Source organism: Staurois parvus, unplaced genomic scaffold (genome assembly GCF_062004578.1).
Source record: "Staurois parvus isolate SC_StPar_1 unplaced genomic scaffold, SC_StPar_1.0 ptg001041l, whole genome shotgun sequence".
NCBI lineage: Eukaryota > Metazoa > Chordata > Amphibia > Anura > Ranidae > Staurois > Staurois parvus.
The window spans coordinates 131,074-152,678 of NW_028318837.1; the positions used below are offsets into that span (position 1 = coordinate 131,074).

General features: G+C 43.6%; 1 protein-coding gene across 1 annotated transcript; it reads right to left on the bottom strand.

Moving 5' to 3' along the window:
• Positions 1–1,221: 1,221 nt before the first annotated feature.
• On the bottom strand, positions 1,222–18,498 carry LOC149440975 (serine/threonine-protein kinase SBK1-like). Its single transcript, XM_089657908.1, has 4 exons — positions 18,231–18,498; positions 8,329–8,569; positions 4,986–5,188; positions 1,222–2,507 (listed from the first exon to the last, which is right to left on the bottom strand). Exons 2-4 carry the CDS (start codon positions 8,498–8,500, stop codon positions 1,758–1,760), a joined length of 1,125 nt encoding a protein of 374 aa, XP_089514034.1. The 5' UTR covers positions 8,501–8,569; positions 18,231–18,498; the 3' UTR covers positions 1,222–1,757.
• Positions 18,499–21,605: the final 3,107 nt, after the last annotated feature.

Consider the following 21,605-nt stretch of genomic DNA (forward strand, 5'->3'; position numbering starts at 1 on the left):
CTTCTTTGCGCATCGTATGCGCACACCTCTTTCTTAAAGACAGGTTATTATTAAAATAATAATTATATTATTAATCTTATTATTATTATCATTGCTATTGTTACTGTCGTTGTTGTTATGCTTTTTATTTTTTATTATTTGACCGATTAAAAAATAATATAAATTTTATTGCATTTGGGACCAGATAAGAAGAAACCATTCACTGGCTCTACTTAAATAAACAATTATAGTATATTGAATCCATATTCTAGGTTGGTGGCTCACTAAAGTCCTGCAGGGGGTTTTTCCCTTCACATGCAGAGTCCTTCAATACCCACCGTAGGTGCACACCTCTTTTTTGAAGACATATTATTATTATTATTTTTATTATTATTAGAAACCACTAAACAGCTCATCCACTCCCTCATCATATCACAACTCAACTACTGCAACTCCCTCCTCACTGGCCTGCCTCGCCGCTGGCTATCCCCGCTTCAGTCCATCCTGAATACGGCTGCCAGACTCATTCACCTTTCCAACCGCTCCGTTTCCGCCACCCCCCTCTGCCAATCCCTCCACTGGCTTCCGATTGCCCAACGGATCAAATTCAAAATCCTAACACTGACGTACAAAGCTGTCCACCATACTGCCCCGAACTACATCACTGACCTAATATCCAAGTACCGCCCAGCACGCACACTCCGCTCCTCACAAGACCTCCTTCTTCCTCCTCCCATGCCCGCCTCCAGGACTTCTCCAGGGTGTCACCCATCCTCTGGAACTCCCTGCCCCAACCCATCAGACTATCACCTACTCTCCTCTCCTTTAGACACACCCTGAAAACCCATCTCTTCAGGGAAGCCTACCCCACCCCTTGCTAACTTTCCGACCTCCTCCACTCTTCCTACCACTCCACCCCCCACAGCTATCTCCTCCTGTGCCACCATCCCCTCCCTCCTAGATTGTAAGCTCGAAAGATCAGGGCCCTCAATCCCCTCATGTTTTGCATTGTATTGGTATTGTTCTGTCACATGTTCTGTCCCCCTTTGTAATGTACAGCGCTGAGCGAACTATTGGCGCTTTATAAATACTGTATAATAATATTATTATTGTTATTATCACCATTATTGTTAATAATATCATTATTGTTGTAATTATTACTATAGTTATTTGACCAGTTAAAAAAAAATAGTGTACATTTTATTGCATTCTGAACCAGATATAAATGCACCAGCCGCCGGCTCTACTTAAATAAATAATTATATTTGTGAAAATGAATGATATGTCTTACAGGGACACGCAAATGGACAGACAGCACAGGAAATAAATAAGACTTAACACAGAAACAATACACTTCATCTTAACACTAATAAATATTTTTGCTTTCTTGGCTCAAGGCTGCAACAATTGTAAAGGTGAAGATTTGCGCGGTGCGCTCACACAAGCAGATCGATTTGCTGGGAGGTGCGAAAACTTCCACAGTTAAAGGATCCCTCTACCCAGAAAAGATATGGTATTTATGGGCAGATAGAGGTGGGCAGAGTCACCGGCTGGTACCTTGTATCTCTTGAGGATCTGCTTGAACTCCGCCCCTTCCCCAATCCACTATGGGTCTCACTACCCCAGATGCCCTTTTAAAAACTTAAACCTAGCAGAGCCAATGAGATGCCTTATAATGGATGGAGTTGGGAAGCTCCGGAGATCTCACATAGGTCAGTGGGTCATTTGGCCTGACATCATCCACCCGTAACTGAAGTATTATTTTGGGTGCAGGTTTTTCAGACGCAGATTTCAATGGGCGCTGACACTAACATGTTTGAATTGCTGTCTTTTGGAACATCCTCATAGCTGCTGCACGAAGAGAACGATAAACTGGGGCTGGTGTCGGATTTATTGCTGTCGAGAGTGTTGCCGTTGAGGAACGGAAGACCTTGCGGTTTGACGTGGACGTAGACGTCGTTGTTGGTTTTAGCATCAGCCACCGGAGGCTCCTCCTTGCTAATCAGCCAATTCTTGCCAAAGTACCAGAGAATATCCTTAATGGCACACCTCTTCTCCGGCTCAATGGAGAGCAGCTTGCTGAACATTTTCAGGGCGTGAGGCGTGAATCGACGCCACTGAGATGGCACGTTAGCGTTTTTGTACTTTTGCCATTGTAGGAATTCGTAATAGAAAGAGTCTAAGTGCAAAGCCTTTTCCCAGGGGAAGTTCCCGGTCATCATACAGAAGAGCAGGACCCCGAAGGCCCAGACGTCGATGCTGTACTCCACCACAAACCCGCTGTGCTTGGAAGTCTCACAAAGTTCTGGTGCTGTGTATGGGATGGTGCCGCTCACCCGCTTCTCAGTTGTCCCCGCAATCCTAGTCATGCCGAAATCAGAGAGTTTAACCTTTCGGCACTCTTTGTCAAAGATGAGGATGTTTTCAGGTTTGATGTCGCGGTGGACAAGCTTGCGGTTGTGTAGGTAATCCAAGGCCAGTGCAACTTGGTAGATACAGCGTTTTGTCGTGTGTTCAGAAAGTCCAACCTGAAAAGATGAAGCAAAATATCCACAAGAAAGAAATAACATAGGCTTCATTGTAATACAGTTTGAAGATTTTGGTTTAATGCAAAGTGACACCAACAGATAAAGTACTGGAGGAATCTCACATTGGTGGAAAAGCTCCACCAGGAGTTTAACATGAAGTACTCATCCAGAAATAGACACACTAAAGGGAGTATATCTCCTGACTGGGTGAGGGACCAGAACTGTTTTGATGCACTTGTTCTCTTGCTAAATTAAAAAATGAATAGGTGAAAAGCTTTGGGGTGCCAGCAGGTACCTCCACCCATCTTCATGATCTAAACCTGGTGGTCTTTTGCACATTCTGCTCTCCTCCCACATCTTGCTAATGGCCCATAATCAGGAAGAGCAACGTGGCTGACCAATAGTGATGTGCAAGGGGTGGGAGGCCATGGGCCAGCTCTTGACAGGTGAATGACAGGTTTCGTTTATGAAGTGCCTAGAGTAGATACCATTTAATGACACAGGGTCTTCTACACTGCAGACATAGTCAACAAAGGGTCCCTTTATGAGAACCCTCCATTTACATTCTGCCCAAGTGCAAGGGTGAGAATTGGCCTTTCTCATGCCCTAAATTATATCATAGTTCATTAGATGCAAATGGAGTCAGACTTCCAGTCCAAATAGCACCGATGGCATCAGCGCTAGTCTGGCCAAGGGTGAAGGAAGCATCATTAATTGAATAATACAGAGTTAATTGAATAATACAGAGTGGGAGAAAAGTTTGGACATCATGAACTTTGACCTTCTGTAGTAATGAGCAGTTCATAGGGTCTACATGCCAATGGGATTGGTCTCAGCCTCAGCCTAAACCCATACCCAGCATAAATGGTCCACTAAAAGGCCTGATCTGTCTGCCCCTGTTCTTCAAGGCCCTGTTTTTCAAGTCTCACAGAGCATCAACTGTCCATGATGCGAGCCTTTACATCCCAAGTCACATGGTCCAAAGGGTCCTGTGGGATCCTGATGTTCTAGGAGAAATTCCATCTTTGCTCTGGTTAAAAGTGGCCTTGCTAGAAATGAATAAGAATCTCCAGCAAGGTCTACAGCCTTTGGCCAAGGGACATTTTACTATCCCATTTTAATGATTTAACTACACTATACTGCCAAACCGAGACGTGATGTTCACCTTACCATCACATCAAATATATGGCTAGAAATATGTGGATCAAATGAGTTCAGGTGGTTCCAGTGAAGGAAGCTAGTCTGGCTGTGGCCAAGGGTGAAGGAAGCACCACTGTCCATCATTAATTGAATAATACAGAGTGGGAGAAAAGTTTGGACATTATGAACATTGACCTTCTGTAGTAATGAGCAGTTCATAGGGTCTACATGCCAATGGGAGGGGTCTCAGCCTCAGCCTAAACCCACACCCAGCATAAATGGTCTACTAAAAAGCCCTTCAGTACCTGATCTGTCTGCCCCTGTTCTTCAAGGCCCTGTTTTTCAAGCCTAACAGAGCATCAACTGTCCATGATGCGAGCCTTTACATCCCAAGTCACATGGTCCACAGGGTCCTGTGGGATTCTGATGTTCTAATGTTCTAGGAGAAATTCCATCTTTGCTCTGGTTAAAAGTGGCCTTGCTGGAAATGGATAAGAATCTTCAGCAAGGTCTACAGCCTTTGGCCAAGGGACATTTTACTATCCCATTTTAATGATTTAAATACACTCTATTGCCAAACCGAGACATGATGTTCACCTTACCATCACATCAAATATATGGCTAGAAATATGTGGATCAAATGAGTTCAGGTGGTTCCAGTGAAGGACCCTTTTAATACTACATCATACAAAGACATTTAGGACAGGGTAACAGTTGAAGAAAAAACTTCATTTCCAGCATGACTTTGCACAAAGTCAGCTCCATAAAGAAATGGTTTGACCAGATTGATGTGGAAGAACTCAAGTGTCCTTCACACAGTCCTGACTCCAACCCTACTGAATACATTTGAAAGGAATTGGAACACCACTTGAGGTTCAGGTCTTCACATCCAACATCAGTACCTGACCTAAAAAATGTGCAATAAAATTCACACCCTCCAATATCCTGTAACAGCCTTCCCAGAAAAGTGAAGACTGTTATAGCCACAAAGGAGGGGGGGGGGGGCAACTTCATGTAAATGGTTATGATTTTGGAATGGGATGTCTAACAGGGTCATATGGGTGTACCCAAATTTTTGCACATATAGTGTCAGCGGTGGTGTCCTGGAGTTTGTTTTTCACTGACTGACCCCTGGCAGAGCAGTACATCTCCATGTTCTAATAACAAGGGCTCATGGAAAATAAAGCACAGTGGGTGGCCATGATGGCTCACCAGTTTTATATGAACGTAGGGCAGTCATGTGACTACACAGCACCCTCTCCATGTTACCAGATCAATGTGGGAAGTAAATCAGACCACACATAAAGCATTTGATGTCTATTTTCTCTTGGCACCAACCTGTGGTGGAATAATATCGAAGAGATCTCCGGCCACGGCGTACTCCTGGGCAAAGGCATAGTACTCTTCAGTCTCAAAGGCAATGTCATACATGCCGATGATGTACGGGCAGGAAGAGAGGTAGCGGGAGATGCAATATTCCTGCAGGAAACTCTTCTGCTTTGTTGTCTTCTTCCGCAAGAACTTCAGAGCCATCTTGGTGCCTGCAAGATGGGCAAAGACTTTATGAAAAATACATTCTACCTGTGTAGGACTTATGTGCAGTCATTTTTTTTTGTTCTCCCACTGGGGACATATTAGTCCACTCCCTTTCCCAGAGAACAACAGGACATGAAAGGAAATCTCCCAAAGTGTGTAGAAATCTCCTCCTATATAGTTGTCACCAAAACAGTGGACCCCATTAAAAGATTTGTAAAATGTGTACATTTTTGTATTCCCCATCACTTCCTTTATCAGAAACAATGATGATTGGGACAAAAAAAGAGAAAGAATCTCTACATCCAAAAATAAAATGAAAGTTTTGGTTTTAGATACAGTTTAAAGAAAACTGCCATTGTTGACCTCCTGCTGAAAATGCTCTGTATCTGACTTTGTCTCACTTCTAAGCTCTCTGAGTTACTCACATGGAACGACATTAGTGAAATCTGAACTCCTAATTTGAATGCTTGCCCCAGGTCAGTCGTTCAAATATGAAAGAAGCCAGAGAATCAGCGTGACAGCCAGTGAGCAAGTGTAACCCGGTGCCCACCAGCTGTGATTTTCTGCCCTGCTCATTCACCCACCACATCTCACCAAATGCCAACCCTCCCTACTCCAGTTTAAGTGAAGGGCGACTCTGGCTCACACCCTGACAAACCTTGGTGGACCCTACCAGTATCAGTGGTATATGGTCAAGGCAACCCCTCTCCCTCTGACCAATGTTGGGAGCAGGGGCGGACTGACAACTCATTGGCCCTCTGGCAATAGGAGATCATGGGGCCCCTGTGTCCTTGCCCAAACTCAAAAAAGCCCATGAAAAAGGTACCAGGGGCATCTCATGGTGCCCCCTACGGACCCAGGGCCCTCAGGCAGTGCCCGAGTTTCAAAATGGTCAGTCCTCTCCTGGTTGGGAGGTTTCCTTGCATATTTAAATGCCACATGTTTGTTTTTATATGTTTGCTAACCTAATTTTGCCTCCCATTGTACTTTAAAAGCTTTTGCCAGGTTATGAACATTTATATGTTACTGGACTCAGTCCCTCCTTTGGGGGAACAAAGGTTCTTTGATGGGGGAGAGAGTGTAGCCGGATAACCACCAGGTGCATGATCCTCTGCCCTGTGGGCCTCCCTGGTACACTCTGTCAGAGCACTGGGCTCTGTGTAAACATAGCAGGCATGTGAGCTGCAGCTGTGAAGTGGGTGTATCTGCCCACTTTACCCCACTTGCGCTTGCTTCTCCCTCCCGCCTGGTAAAAGCAGTGTTTGAGCCAGTCAGGCAGGGAGAGAACTTGCTAGCATAGTACAATACAAGTCAATGGAGGCTAATGGAGCTTTAGACTTTAATACCGAGGATTCTCAGCCCACAGAAGGAGTGGACAGCAGTTTCCTGGGCAATTTTCCGGAGATCTGGACAGTCTTGCATGGGGAGCAAGAGAGTGGACCTGTTGCTGGTGTCTGTCTGCCCACTTCAGAGAGAGAGAGAAAGAGAGACAATGCCTGAGGGCTTGAGCAACCGAGACCTAACCTAAACAGGTATCAGAAGACTAAGACTTGTGTTACGTGTGATCAGAGCTGAGAAACTGCATCTTCTGAGGACCAGAGCTGTGAGACTGTGCCTTGCAAGGACCAGAGCCGTGAGACTGTGCCTTGCAAGGACCAGAGCTGTGAGACTGTGCCTTGCAAGGACCAGAGATGAGAGACGGTGCCTCGCAAGGACCAGAGCTGAGAGACGGTGCCTTGCAAGGACCAGAGCTGATAGACTGTGCCTTGCGAGGACCAGAGCTGAGAGTCCCCAGGTCCTGGGTATATGAAGACAGCAGATGCCAACTGATCTGGACTGGAGTCCTGTGCACCAAGAGGGGTGAGCTGAACCATCTGTGCTTATCTCAACACTGACACAATTTATGCATTAGAGACTGCTTCTTGTTTAGTAGCCCACTAGCCATCCGTTGCACACTCTTAAAGTGACAGCTACACATGCACCACCTTACAGAAGGGCCTCAATGAAAGCTGGCCAACACTGGCAATTAAGAACCAGGTTCTTTGCAGTCACCTCCAGGGGCACCCCTTTGTCAGAAATGCATATGCCCACCTATTTTTGGGGCTGTATGCATAGTGTACACATGAGGACCTTTATTCCTGCGTTAATTCATACCAATACTCATAACCCTGTTTGCACCCTGTTTGTTTATAACGCGGTTTAGCATCACTTCTCTTCAGTTCATTGCTATCTTCAGTGTACACATTCACTAGTGCAGCATCTTTAAACCTGTTCAATTGTCTGTTTATGGATGTATGCATTGTTTAACTGTATTGCCATAATACATCAGTTTAATCCACCATCCAGTAGCTTGTGGCCTACCTTCTGTGCATTATTATAGAGTGGTAGCCTCCCAACCTTTATATTACACAAGTGTGCCAGTGGGGTCCGAGCAGCTTAAAGTGTCAGGGCAGAACAGAGAACACGTCATTCCCAGTGGTTCCTGCAGGGGTAAGCGCTACATAAGCATTTTCAAAGGAGATATCTAAAATGGCTTCTTCTATATGTACAGTACATTTCCATCATATTCATCCTCTATTTCTAGCAGTTTTGGTCCATATGACAAAACCTTGAAGCAGCTAGTAGTAGTTAGCAGAGTTGGGCCAAGGAGTAGGCAAAAGAAGTGGCCACCAGGGGCGGACTGACTATTCGAGCACTCGGGCACTGACCGAGGGCCCGGGGTCAGTAGGGGGCCCCATGAAATGCCCCTGGTACCTTTTTATAGGCTTTTTTTGGGTGTGCTTTGAGTGTGGGCAAGGACACAGGGGCCCCATGATCCCCTATTGCCCGGGCGCCCCATGAGTTGTCAGTCCGCCCCTGGTGGCCACCTTGGGTGCTTTGGCTGAAGTAGATCACAGCTATGGGGAAAGGGCACACTTTTGCCTTGGGTCCTAAAGGAGTTTTTTCCCAGCATTGGTAGCAGGCCACCATCAATTGGTCTTGTTTAAGTTCAGTTGGATTGACCACTGCTAGCTATATCATGGTCTGAATAAAAGAACTTTCATACACATGGACAGCAGCTGTCCCCATGACCATCATAAACCATCCTGCCCCCAGAAGGTGTCATACTGATCCCCAGGTATGAATATCTCTCATAATTCCTCACCTCTGACCTTGTGGATGACCAGGTCCACTCTCCCATATGTCCCCTTGCCCAGCTCTCGGATGACTTCGTACTGTTTTGTCACCTCCACCTTCTCCATTGTCTTGGCTGTCAAAGCTTGCAGCTCCTCCAGGATGTCTGCCGCTCCCCGCGACAGCAGCGAGGAGAAGCTCATGATTGTATGTTGGGTGCCTCAGACTCAGATCAACACCAAATCTTCTGCTCTCATCAGATCCACCAAAATCTGGAGGGTAAAGAAGAACTATGATTCAAGAGATGGACATTTATTTATTATAAACACAACAAATGACATGGAGACCTGACACCCTCACACTGGCACAGAGTGGAGTAACTGCTGCTGCATTATGGGAAAATAGCTTCTTTTCCTGGCTTGGCCATAGAGAAGGGGCTGAAAGTCAGATTCTGTAAAAGGAGCAAAAGGGCTCTGCTGGGTTTTCCCAGAGGAACCCATCATCATAGAAACATGGAGGATGTCATTGCTGACCTCTCTGCAGGATAGAGATGTGAACCTCTGGCAATCTGTTCTTTCTCTGAGGAATTCTACTGGTGAGACCCCTGTGCTGAGCTCCCAGGTGTGTACATCTGCTGTGCCCATTATGAGGGTTCCCACCATCCCTGTGCTGAGTACCCAGGCCTGTACACCTGATGTGAACATTATGAGGGGTTCCCACCATCCCTGTGCTTAATTTCCAGGTCTGTACAGCTGCTGTGCCATTATGAGGGGTTCTCAACATCCCTGTGCTGAGTTCCTGGGTCTGTACACCTTCTGTGCTCATTATGAGGGGTTCCCACCATTCCTGTACTGAGTTTCCAGGTCTGTACACCTGCTGTGCCCATTATGTGGGGTTCTCAACATCCCTGCCCCGAGTTCATGGGTCCTCAAACCTGCTGTGCCCATTATCCGTGTGTTGAACTCCTGTGTCAGTGCAGCCCCTGTACTCATTATGAGGGGTTCCCACCATCCCTGTGCTGAGTTCCTGGGTCTGTACACCTTCTGTGCTCATTATGAGGGGTTCCCACCATTCCTGTACTGAGTTCCCAGGCCTGTACATCTTATGTGCCCATTATAAGGGGTTCCCACCATCTCTGTGCTGAGTTCCTGGGTCTGTACACCTTCTGTGCCCATTATGAGGGGTTCCCACCATCCCTGTGCTGAGTTCCGGGGTCTGTACACCTTCTGTGCCCATTATGAGGGATTCCCACCACCCCTGTGCTGAGTTCCTGGGCCTGTATACCTGCTGTGCCCATTATGAGGGATTCTCACCACCTCAGTGCTGAGTTCCGAGGTCTGTACACCTTCTGTGCTCATTATGAGGGATTCCCACCACCCCTGTGCTGAGTTCCCGGGTCTGTACACCCGCTGTGCCCATTATGAGGGGTTCCTATCATCTTTGCTGGATTTATCTTATGTAGAATGTAGTAGGAGACGTGGGGACACACAAAGGTCAGTGGGGACACCCAAAACTGCCCGGTGAAAAGAAATAAAGTCAGGGGACTACAGCAGGAAGCAGGGGCGGACTGACAACTCATGGGGCCCCCGGGCAATAGGGGATCATGGGGCCCCTGTGTCCTTGCCCAAACTCAAAAAAGCCTATTAAAAAGGTACCAGGGGCATCTCATGGGGCCCCCTACTGACCCCGGGCCCTCAGGCAGTGCCCGAGTTTCCAAATGGTCAGTCCGCCCCTGGCAGGAAGATATTACTTTGGATCAGCCCAAACTTCCCGCCATTTAACTGAAATACCAGTTTAGGATGGACTGACCCTTTATGAACAATTCACAATGAAACAACAAACATTCCTGTGAAATATCTCATTGTTGATTGTAGAAGAGGATGGATTCCATCCTGGTCTCCCCCCAGTAAAGCAGACACAAGGCAGATGTCATGGCTGCACGTCACTGGCGATGTACATCCATTAATGAGCCGAGAACAGACGCATCCTTCCATAATCCCGGGAGACGATTAGGGTGAGATCTCCGGAACAGCAGCACGTGAAATCCTCAACAACTCGCCGGCTCCGCCGTAATTACATTTATCGACTGTAAGCAGATTTCTGAGATGTAAAAAGCTTTCACTCCAGCCAACATTTATGTTTAAACTGACTGCGGGGACGCGGCCAGCTGGGGATGGGTGGGGGGGGAGCACCAAATGCCTCCCTGAATATACCCACACCAGGGGAGGGCTGACCATTTGGAAACTTGGGCACCGCCCAAGGGCCCGGGGTCAGTAGGGGGCCCCATGAGATGACCCTGGTACCATTTTCATAGGCTTTTTTGAGTTTGGGCAAGGACTCAGGGGCCCCATGATCCCCTATTGCCCGGGGGCCCCATGAGTTGTCAGTCCGCCCCTGACCCACACCTGGTTGTCCTGACAGATCCCTCTGGCTGCTGATATCCTCATCCTCAGAGCAGGGGTGAACTGACCATTGGGGTACTCAGGCACTGCCTGAGGGCCCAGGGTCAGTAGGGGGCCCCATGAGATGCCCCTGGTACCTTTCTTAGGATTTTCTGGGTGTGGTTTGAGTGTGGGTGAGAACACAGGGGCCCCATGATCCCCTATTGCCCGGGGGCCCCATGAGTTGTCAGTCCGCCCCTGCCTCGGAGTGCCTTCCTGACATGGCGACCAATAATAATGTCTGCAAAGTATACTGTTCATTTGTATTTATTTTCCTATGATTGTTTTCATTACATCATTATATGTTATGTTATTATTACACCTGTATCGATTGTTGACATTTATATGCTTGGGTTGTTTTAGGTTTATTTGTTCAGATTTTTTATTTTTTGAAGCTGAACTCCAGTCAGGCCACTAATCACATGGGCGCTGCTTTGTCTGACAAAGCATTTGTAAATCTGTCTAGACAGTTCTGTGATCCAGGAGGTAGAGTCAGGTCCAATTACCAGCACTGCCTGTGCAGGAACACACCCTCAGCTTGCTGATTGGACAATGAAGGAGCAGCAGAACGCTGATGAGCCCACTCTGCTTTCTCCGCCTGTCAGCACATGTGCATGCAGCACACCTGATTGGCTTCTAGTTCGGCCTCTCTCACTCCCAGTCTGAGTGGGGCTGTACAGGGGGTGACAGGACAGATTCAGATACTTACACATACTGCATTTAAATACATTTATTCGGTTTTATTTTTTAATACTGTATAATGACATTTGTTGGTGATGTTTGTGTCTGCTGGGAGTTTAGCTATAATGCAAGCTAATTTATATAATTATATAATATTAACAAAACAAAAGAAATCTCCATCTAATATCTATCTATTTATATATCTTTCTATTGGCATTATCGATCCATATCATCTATCTATCTATCTATCTATCTATCTATCTATCTATCTATCTATCTATCTATCTATCTATCATCTATCTAATCTATTTATCTGTCTATCTCCATGATCAATCCATATCTATCTCTCTTTCTATCACCTCTCTCTCTCTTTCTTTATATATATATACAGACAAATAATAGACATATAGTTGATAGAGCGAGAGATAGATAATAGATATATAGATAGTGCATCTGATAATAGATCAATAGATAGAGATAGATAGATAGATAGATAGATGATAAATATATATATATACACGGATAGATACATAGTAAAGAGACAGAGATAGATAGATAGATAGATAGATAGATGATAGATAGATAGATAGATAGATAGATAGATAGATAGATAGATAGATAGATAGATAAATGGATAGATAGATAGATAGATAGATAGATAGATAGATAGATAGATAGATAGATAGATAGATAGATAGATAGATAGATAAATGGATAGATATATAGATAGTGCAACTAATAATAGATAGATAAATTGTTAGATAGATAGATAGATAGATAGATAGATAGATAGATAGATAATAGATCGATAAATGGATAGATATATAGATAGTGATAGATAACAAATATATATATACACGGATAGATACATAGTAAAGAGACAGAGATAGATAGATAATAGATCGATAGATATATTACATATATAAAATCTATCAGTATAATATTATATTACATCCCCCCCCCCCCCCGATAAATTTTTTTTCCACAATTTGTATAAATTACCCCCAACCTCCCAACTTCTTTCCTTAGCACCCTACCGACTCAGAATATCTTGATCCCAGTGTTACTACGTGGATAATTTTCTCTCTGTGGACCGTTCTGGTTGTGTCATTCCTCTTCAGTCTCTATGGACCTCTATCTGCTTCTGCCACTGCAGTATTGATTGTGCCTCTGCGGACATGTTTACATTGTAAGGATTTCATTGGACACGTTATTTCTTATGTGTAGAACACTGGATATATTATTGTTGTTACTATTATATGATACTATTTTACAACACTGGGTATATTATTATTATATTGTATATTATAACAACATATATATTATTATTTTAACATTTTATATGATTCTATATGTCACTGGAATGATTGTTTTATATGATATTGTACAGTATATTATACCACTGTATATATTATTATTACATTGTTATAGGATACTATATACTGGATATATTATTATATGATATTGCAACACTGTATATATTATTATTGTTAGATAGATATGGATAATTATTATTTCAGGTACTTATATAGCGCCATCAATTTACTCCGCGCTTTACATATATATTGTACGTTAACATCAGTCCCTAACCCTCAAGGGGTGTACAATCTAAGGTCCCTAACCCTCAAGAAGCTTACAATCTAAGGTCCCTAACCCTCAAGAAGCTTACAATATAAGGTCCCTAACTCACATTCATACATACACATACTAGGGCCAATTTAGATAGGAGCCAATTCACCTACCAGCATGTCTTTGGAGGAAACCGGAGTACCCAAAGGAAACCCACACAGGGACAACATGCAAACTCCAGGCAGGCGATGCTGTGGTTGGGATTCAAACCAATGACCCTAGTACTGTCAGGCAGAAGTGCTAACCATTTAGCCACTGTGCTGCCCCCTAATGGCAATAGATAGATTAATCAATAATACATATTATAGATATTACTATTATATGATATTGTATGGTATATTGTAACACTGTATATATTATTATTGTTACATTGAATTATGATACTATATACTGGATGTATTATTATATGCTATTTTATAGTATATTATAACACACAGTATAACTGGATATAACATTTATAGGTAAAGTTGATCCAGGGAATATCTGATTGCCTCTCGGGGGCATCCGGAAAAAAATTTTTCCCTGCAGGAGCAAATTGGATCGTGGTTTGCTGGGGTTTTTTGCCTTTCTCTGTATCAACTGTGGGTGTAAGAGTCTAACTTTTTTTTTGTATTTGGGTTTAACTGGATGGACTTTTGTCTTTTTTCAGTAAGCCTGGGTTGCAGTGCGGTATATTGCATGTGATTTGCACAGGAACCACACCACATTCCTGTGCATATCACATGCGATTTGTTTGCGGTGCAATTGGAGCCATACATTTTGTATGGCTCTAATCACACCGCACCAAAAAGGTGCAGGACCCTTTTTTTTGGTCTGCACTATAATCGGATCGCATGAGTATTCACACCTATGCAATCTGATTCTGCACATCGCATTGCATTTTGAGGACCGCTTTCGGGGTGTTGTTAACTTAACATACACACCCGCAGCGGTTTGCATGAATGGGGTACGATTCTGATGCGGTGTGGAATTCCCACCTATGCGATCCAATTCTGCACATTGCACTGCGTTTTGTGGACCGCTTTTGGGGTTTTGTTCACTTAATATACACACCTGCAGCGGTTCGCATGAATGGGGTGCGATTCTGATGCGGTGCGGAATTCGCACAGAAGATACTGCAAATTCCAGACGGCATTAGTGTGAGCCTGGACTCAGACTAAAGCTGGCTATACACGTACAGATTTTTGTTCAATAATTTTTGTTTAATTTTCTAATGGTTAGTGGGGGGTCAAATTGTTGTTCCTTTTCGACAGCAGTGACGGGAAAATTCAAAGGGGCAGTAAGGAAAATGTTTCTCGATCAAACGAATTTTCGGCCAGCGTATGTGGTTATCGTTCAGAAATAACATTCATTTTAAAGTCGAATGTTAAAAGCAAAAAACAATATTCAAATGCCATTGATCCATTCATCGAATGTTCAAGGAATTTTCGTATAACTTTTCTTAGAAATATTCTTGTCTGAACATCTACAGATGTATGGCCGTCTTAACTATGTAACTATCAGGGGCAGACTGACCATTTGGAAACTCGGGCACTGCCTGAGGGCCCGGGGTCAGTAGGGGGCCCCATGAGATGCCCCTGGTACCTTTTTCATAGGCTTTTTTGAGTTTGGGCAAGGACACGGGCCCCATGATCCCCTATTGCCCAGGGGCCCCATGAGTTGTCAGTCCACCCCTGGTAACTATATAATACTGTATACTGTATATAATTATTGATACATTGTTATAAGATACTAAGTTGCATATTATAACATCGTACACATTATTTGGCCCTCTGCGTCTGTTATTGTGGACGCTCAGTAAAATGTTTCTAGACAGCGAAGCTCGTGGAATTTGCCAAGGAAAACAGCGGCGGGCAACGCATGACAACACCATGTGACTTTCTGCTAACGAGGCGCGGACATAGATGAGCCATCTGCCTCACTACCATACGGCCTTCCTTCTCTGGCGATAATGAAGGGGAGACCTCCGGGAAGTGGCTCCTGACCTGCGTCTTCCAGCACCGCACCCACGACGATAATTATCCATCTATAACGGGCGGCGATTTAGAGGAATGCTGCAATGTGCAATCATCTGTAAATCCTCCAAGCTGTGCAAATTGGCTCTGGAGCATTTCATGTGTGTAGAGAGCCTATGACAATAAGGATCAGGGGGTTATAAATGTTCATCTAGCGGCATATTTTTCAGAAATTTTCATCCATCGAAACTGCATTTAAATTCTGTGCCAATGGGGCGAAATTGAATGTTCTAATTGTATTTTCTGTGCAGATTGAATGTTATCCATTGGAAGAAAACAGTGTGAATGGGGAAAAAAAAACACATTATGACCATTAGATGGAGCTGAGGAGCATACGTATTTCCTGTGATTCTCAGAGCCATCTAGTGGCCATAATGCGGTATTTTTTCCCCCATTCATACATTTGAACCGCAGAGAATATAGCCAGAGAATATTCAATTTTGTCCCATTTGCACAGAACGATGACATGCAGTTTCAATGGATGACTAGCTATGCAAAATGTTTTATAAATACATTCGTATGTGTCATTAATGATGTGGCTTAATATTCTTAGTAAAGCTTCAGAAACAAGGAGGATGACTGTGTAACATGGTGTGTAAAATGTTGTGTCACATGGCTCCGTGGTGCCAAATGGACACAAGGAAGTTTGCTCGTGTGCATGTTCTCAGGCTGTATTGTTTGCAGGTAGAATTGTATCTATGGAAAGAAAATAATGAGCAGCACAGTGGCTAAGTGGTTAGCACTTCCACCTGGCAGTATTAGGGTTGTTGGTTCGAATCCCAAACACAGCAACGCCTGCCCGGAGTTTGCATGTTCTCCCTGTGCCTGTGTGGGTTTCCTCTGGTATTCCAGTTTCCTCCCACACTCCAAACACATGCTGAGAGGTGAATTGGCTCCTGTCTAAATTGCCCTTAGTACATGCATGTATGAATGTGAGTTAGGGACCTTAGATTGTACACCCCTTGAGGGTTAGGGACTGATGTGAATGTACAATATATATGTAAAGCGAAGTGTAATGGCACTATATAAGTACTGGTAAAAATAGGGAAAATACCACATTATGGCCACTAGATGGAGCTGAGGAGCTTACCTATTCCTTGTGATACTCAGAGCCATCTAGTGGCCATAGTGCAGTATTTTCCCCATTCAGACTTCTTTATTTCGATGAATAACATTCAACCCGCAGAGAATATAGCCCGAGAACATTCAATTTTGCACAGAATGAATTTACAGGCAGTTTGAATTGATGAACAGTAAATAGTCCCTGTGTGTCTAATTCATCCAGCAGAGTGAGACTACATTTTCTGAGCCTGCAAAAATTTATCTATGACACAGGAAACTTTTGCAGCAACAGAAAGAGGAGATGCTGACCTAGATTTTATGTCATAACATTGCATTTCTCCTTTCATACCCAGCTATGGTGAGCACTTCTGCTGCCAGCCTGATATTAAATTTCTGCTGGTGTGCAGGGTCTAATTGGACCATATATAATGCTATAGCTGACTGAAGTGATATCCTAAAACTGAAATGCTTGTCTTATGTGGGAAGATTTCTTTTTTTTTTGCTTACATACGACCCATAAGTGAAAACAGTGTGGCGAATAATGGCGGTTCGGTCTACAGCGCCAGCGCATCCATGGCTTTATATGATGGAGGGATTGTTGGGCCTAAACAGCCATTTTTATTGCTCTGCTTCCTGCGGCCAGGATGAAGGTAGCGGGACTGGTGTTGGGGGATTATAATAGGAGCCGAGGTCACCGCACAGTGTAAATCACAGCGCCGCCGCCATGACACTTATCCCGGGCCTAATGCAGAAAGATTATAGACTCTCTTGAAGGTTCTGCCTCATTCATGAATATATCGCTCCGCTCACAATCCAATCAACCAATCAGAATGCAGCCGTCGTCGCCTGCCGTAACCTTAAACAAATCTTATTACCTCCAAATCTTGTTCTGCGTCTCTATCAAATGTAATTAAACTGGAAGGACTCCATCGGAGCCGGGACCCGGGTGGAATAAACCGTGAATATCATGTCAGAGCCTCCCTTCCCCCCCTCGGCCCTTTATGAATGAACGTCTGACGCTGAAAATGTATCTCTACAGGAATAGAATATCACCAAAACTGCAGAATCTATTCATACCAAGCCGGAGATATAAATGCCAGAAAATGTCCAGGAGAATGACTCCAAGAGGACAACACAGATGGATACCATGGGATACATACAGTACATATGTATAGAGAGCTATGAATGGATGCTTATAGATAGATAGATAGATAGATAGACAGATAGATAGATAGATAATGGATAGATAGATAGATTTTATCTAATGATAGATGGATAGTGGATAGATAAATGGATAAGAAAAATAGATGATAGATACATAGACATAGAACATCAAAGTGCTAGTATAGAAGTATCTGTGTGTATTCTATTCACATAAAAGAATATATAATGGATAGATAGATAGATAGATGATAGATAGATAGATAGATAGATAGATAGATAGATAGATAGATAGATAGATAGATAGATAGATAGATAGATATTGATAATAAAGAAATGAATGAATGATAGCTAGATAGTTAGATACATAGATAAATAGAAAGATAGTTTATATACATAGACATAGAACATCAAAGTGCTAGTATTGAAGTATCTGTGTGTATTATATTCACATAAAAGAATAGAATAGATACTGTATATAACGGATAGATAGATAGATAATAGAACAGGATGAATACATACATTTATATATTGTTATGTATATTGCTGCATATAGACATTCTATACATAGACATATACCATCACAATGTAGTACGGGGGAGGGGAGGGGGGGTCTGTGTTTATTCTATTCACAATATATAACAAAACAAGTATCTCCATGTTATGTCATGGTGTGGTAATATAGAGACACACACCTAGATAAATCACTGCAGAATATATGGATGTTATATGGGCTAGAATGATGGATACAGACATATGTATGTCTAATATACTATCTCTCTCTCTCTCTATATATATATATATATATATATATACACAACACATACACAGGAACAATCCATGTCTGGTGCACACACCAATGTATCGATGCTCTAGGTGGATAGGTAGGTCCCTGGCTGTGTGCCGCAGCCCCCAATACACATCCTATTCCATGGATGGCTCACCTGTCCTTTATCTCCTTTGGCTGGCCGCTGTGTGGTCCATGGATCCGGGGGGATCGGTGGGGATCGGTGGGGATCGGTGGGATGCAGGGGGTTGAGGAATGTCACTGGTGTCTTTGTGTCATTGTTGTGGCAGCTGCAGTGTCCTCAGATGTAATGGAAGAACAGGCTGAGCTGCTGTACTGGAGTGACAATAGACCCTCCCAGAGAGGATGACGGACCCCCTCTCCTCCGTACAGGGGCTGAGCACAGCTGCTACAGTCTAGCATAATGCAGCTTCTAGGAGGAAGAATGGAGGAGCTGCTACAGTCCACCTCCAACCAATCCGCATCCCACACCGCCTGCAGAAGCTGCGTTATGTAACCGAACTCCCATTGTATGGATAATACAGAGATCTGTACACGGCATGGTACACCTCCATGGTATATGGACTTATATCTGGAGAGCGGTGATGTCACTCCCATATAATATATCTTATATCTGGAGAGCGGTGATGTCACTCCCGTATAATATATCTTATATCTGGAGGGCGGTGATGTCATTCCTGTATAATATATCTTATATCTGGAGAGCGGTGATGTCACTCCTGTATAATATATCATATCTGGAGAGCGGTGATGTCACTCCCGTATAATATATCTTATATCTGGAGAGCGGTGATGTCACTCCTGTATAATATATCTTATATCCGGAGAGCGGTGATGTCACTCCCGTATAATATAACTTATATCTGGAGAGCGGTGATGTCACTCCCGTATAATATATCTTATATTTGGAGAGCGGTGATGTCACTCCTGTATAACTTATATCTGGAGAGCGGTGATGTCACTCCCGTATAATATAACTTATATCTGGAGAGCGGTGATGTCACTCCCGTATAATATAACATATCTGGAGAGCGGTGATGTCACTCCTGTATAATATATCTTATATCTGGAGAGCGGTGATGTCACTCCTGTATAATATATCTTATATCTGGAGAGCGGTGATGTCACTCCCGTATAATATATCTTATATTTGGAGAGAGGTGATGTCACTCCTGTATAATATATCTTATATCTGGAGAGCGGTGATGTCACCCCTGTATAATATATCTTATATCTGGAGAGCGGTGATGTCACTCCCGTATAATATATCTTATATCTGGAGAGCGGTGATGTCACTCCTGTATAATATATCTTATATCTGGAGAGCGGTGATGTCACTCCCGTATAATATAACTTATATCTGGAGAGCGGTGATGTCACTCCTGTATAATATATCTTATATCTGGAGAGCGGTGATGTCACTCCCGTATAATATATCTTATATCTGGAGAGCGGTGATGTCACTCCTGTATAATATATCTTATATCTGGAGAGCGGTGATGTCACTCCTCTATAATATATCTTATATCTGGAGAGTGGTGATGTCACTCCTATATAATATTTCTTATATCTGGAGAGCGGTGATGTCATTCCTGTATAATATATCTTATATCTGGAGAGCGGTGATGTCACTCCCATATAATATATCTTATATCTGGAGAGCGGTGATGTCACTCCCGTATGATATATCTTATATCTGGAGAGCGGTGATGTCACTCCCGTATAATATATCTTATATTTGGAGAGCGGTGATGTCACTCCTGTATAATATATCTTATATCTGGAGAGCGGTGATGTCACTCCCGTATAATATATCTTATATCTGGAGAGCGGTGATGTCACTCCTGTATAATATATCTTATATCTGGAGAGCGGTGATGTCACTCCTGTATAATATAACTTATATCTGGAGAGCGGTGATGTCACTCCCGTATAATATAACGGCAGTTGAACCTGATTCCATTCTGTTCATGGACCACAAGAGAAAATATTTTAAGAACATTGGATTTTGCCCTAATATATTTATCTCCTATGAATGTAAGCGCCACCAAGTGGCTGTAATCCATTTTATTTTGTTTAAAAAATTGAACACATTATGGCCACTAGATGGCGCTTATGGTGATAGGAGATAACTATATTTCACAGAATATGGCATGCTTCATTGGAGCTGTGTGTTCAGCAAATTTTTCTACATAGACTCCAAACTGTTACATTGTTTCTCCATAATTTTGAAGCCCCTCATAGTTCTGTAACATGTTGATCATACATTGTGTGATTTCACAGCCTTCATATGGAGCAGGGGTCTCCAGACTTTCTAAACAAAGGGCCAGTTTATTGTCCTCCAAACTTTGAGGGGGCTGGACTGTGACCATTGGGAGTAGAAAAGGAAAACAATGCCCCATCATTGGTTTTAGTGGAAGGAAAAGTGCCCCGTCATTGGTGTCAGTGGAATAAATGCTTCATCCTTAGTGTCAGTGAAAGGAATAGTGACCCATCATTGGGGTCAGTGGGGGGAATAGTGCCCCATCATTGGGGTCAGTGGGGGGAATAGTGCCCCATCATTGGTGTCAGTGGGAGGAATAGTGCCCCATCATTGGTGTCAGCGGGAGGAATAGTGCCCCATCATTGGTGTCAGTGGGAGGAATAGTGCCCCATCATTGGTATCAGTGGGAGGAATAGTGCCCCATCATTGGTGTCAGTGGGAAGAATAGTGCCCCATCATTGGTGTCAGTGGGTGGAATGCTTTATCCTTGGTGTCAGTGAAAGGAATAGTGCCCCATCATTGGTGTCACTGAAGCAATTGTGCCCCATTGTTGGTGTCAGTGGGAGAAATAGTGCCCAAGGGCCAGATAAAGGGGGCCGCAGTTTGAAGACCACTGATATAGAGGCCTGTGTGTGCTCTGACTGTGTACTCTCTGGCTGTGTGCTCTCTATCTCCGCTCTGACTATGCGTGCTCTGACTGTGACACTTTATACGTTATGCTACCTCCATAGATCCAGTCAGTCCTGACAGTAATGTTCACTTGCTGACTTGGTACCATCCTCAGGCAGCTTAACTCTTCAAAAAAGACACAGAAGTTGAATACATCACAATTGTACTGTGAGAGTAATTCACCGCCCACTTTCCACCATTCCACAGGACTTTAGTGTGATACAGGGAATGAGATATGTGGTGGTCTGTGTGTGTGTGGGGGGGGGGTTGATGGGGGGGGGTTATTCTCATTTGGGGTGCAATCTGTTTTCAATCAGGAATATATACCACATTTCATGCAATAGTGGAATTTTTTTTTTAATTTAAAAAATCGTCCATCACTCAGCCATATGTTTTATTGGAATGATGTGCAAAGAAAATTCACGTTTCTATAAAAATGATGTCATCACCCAGAAAGTCCCTTGATAAAAGCTCTCTCCCCGTGAGATGTACTTCATATATTTGCAGTACAGAGGGGTTTTTTTCCGCCAGTCTTATGAAGCCCCGTCTCTGCAAAGAACTAACACTGACTGAGGGAAC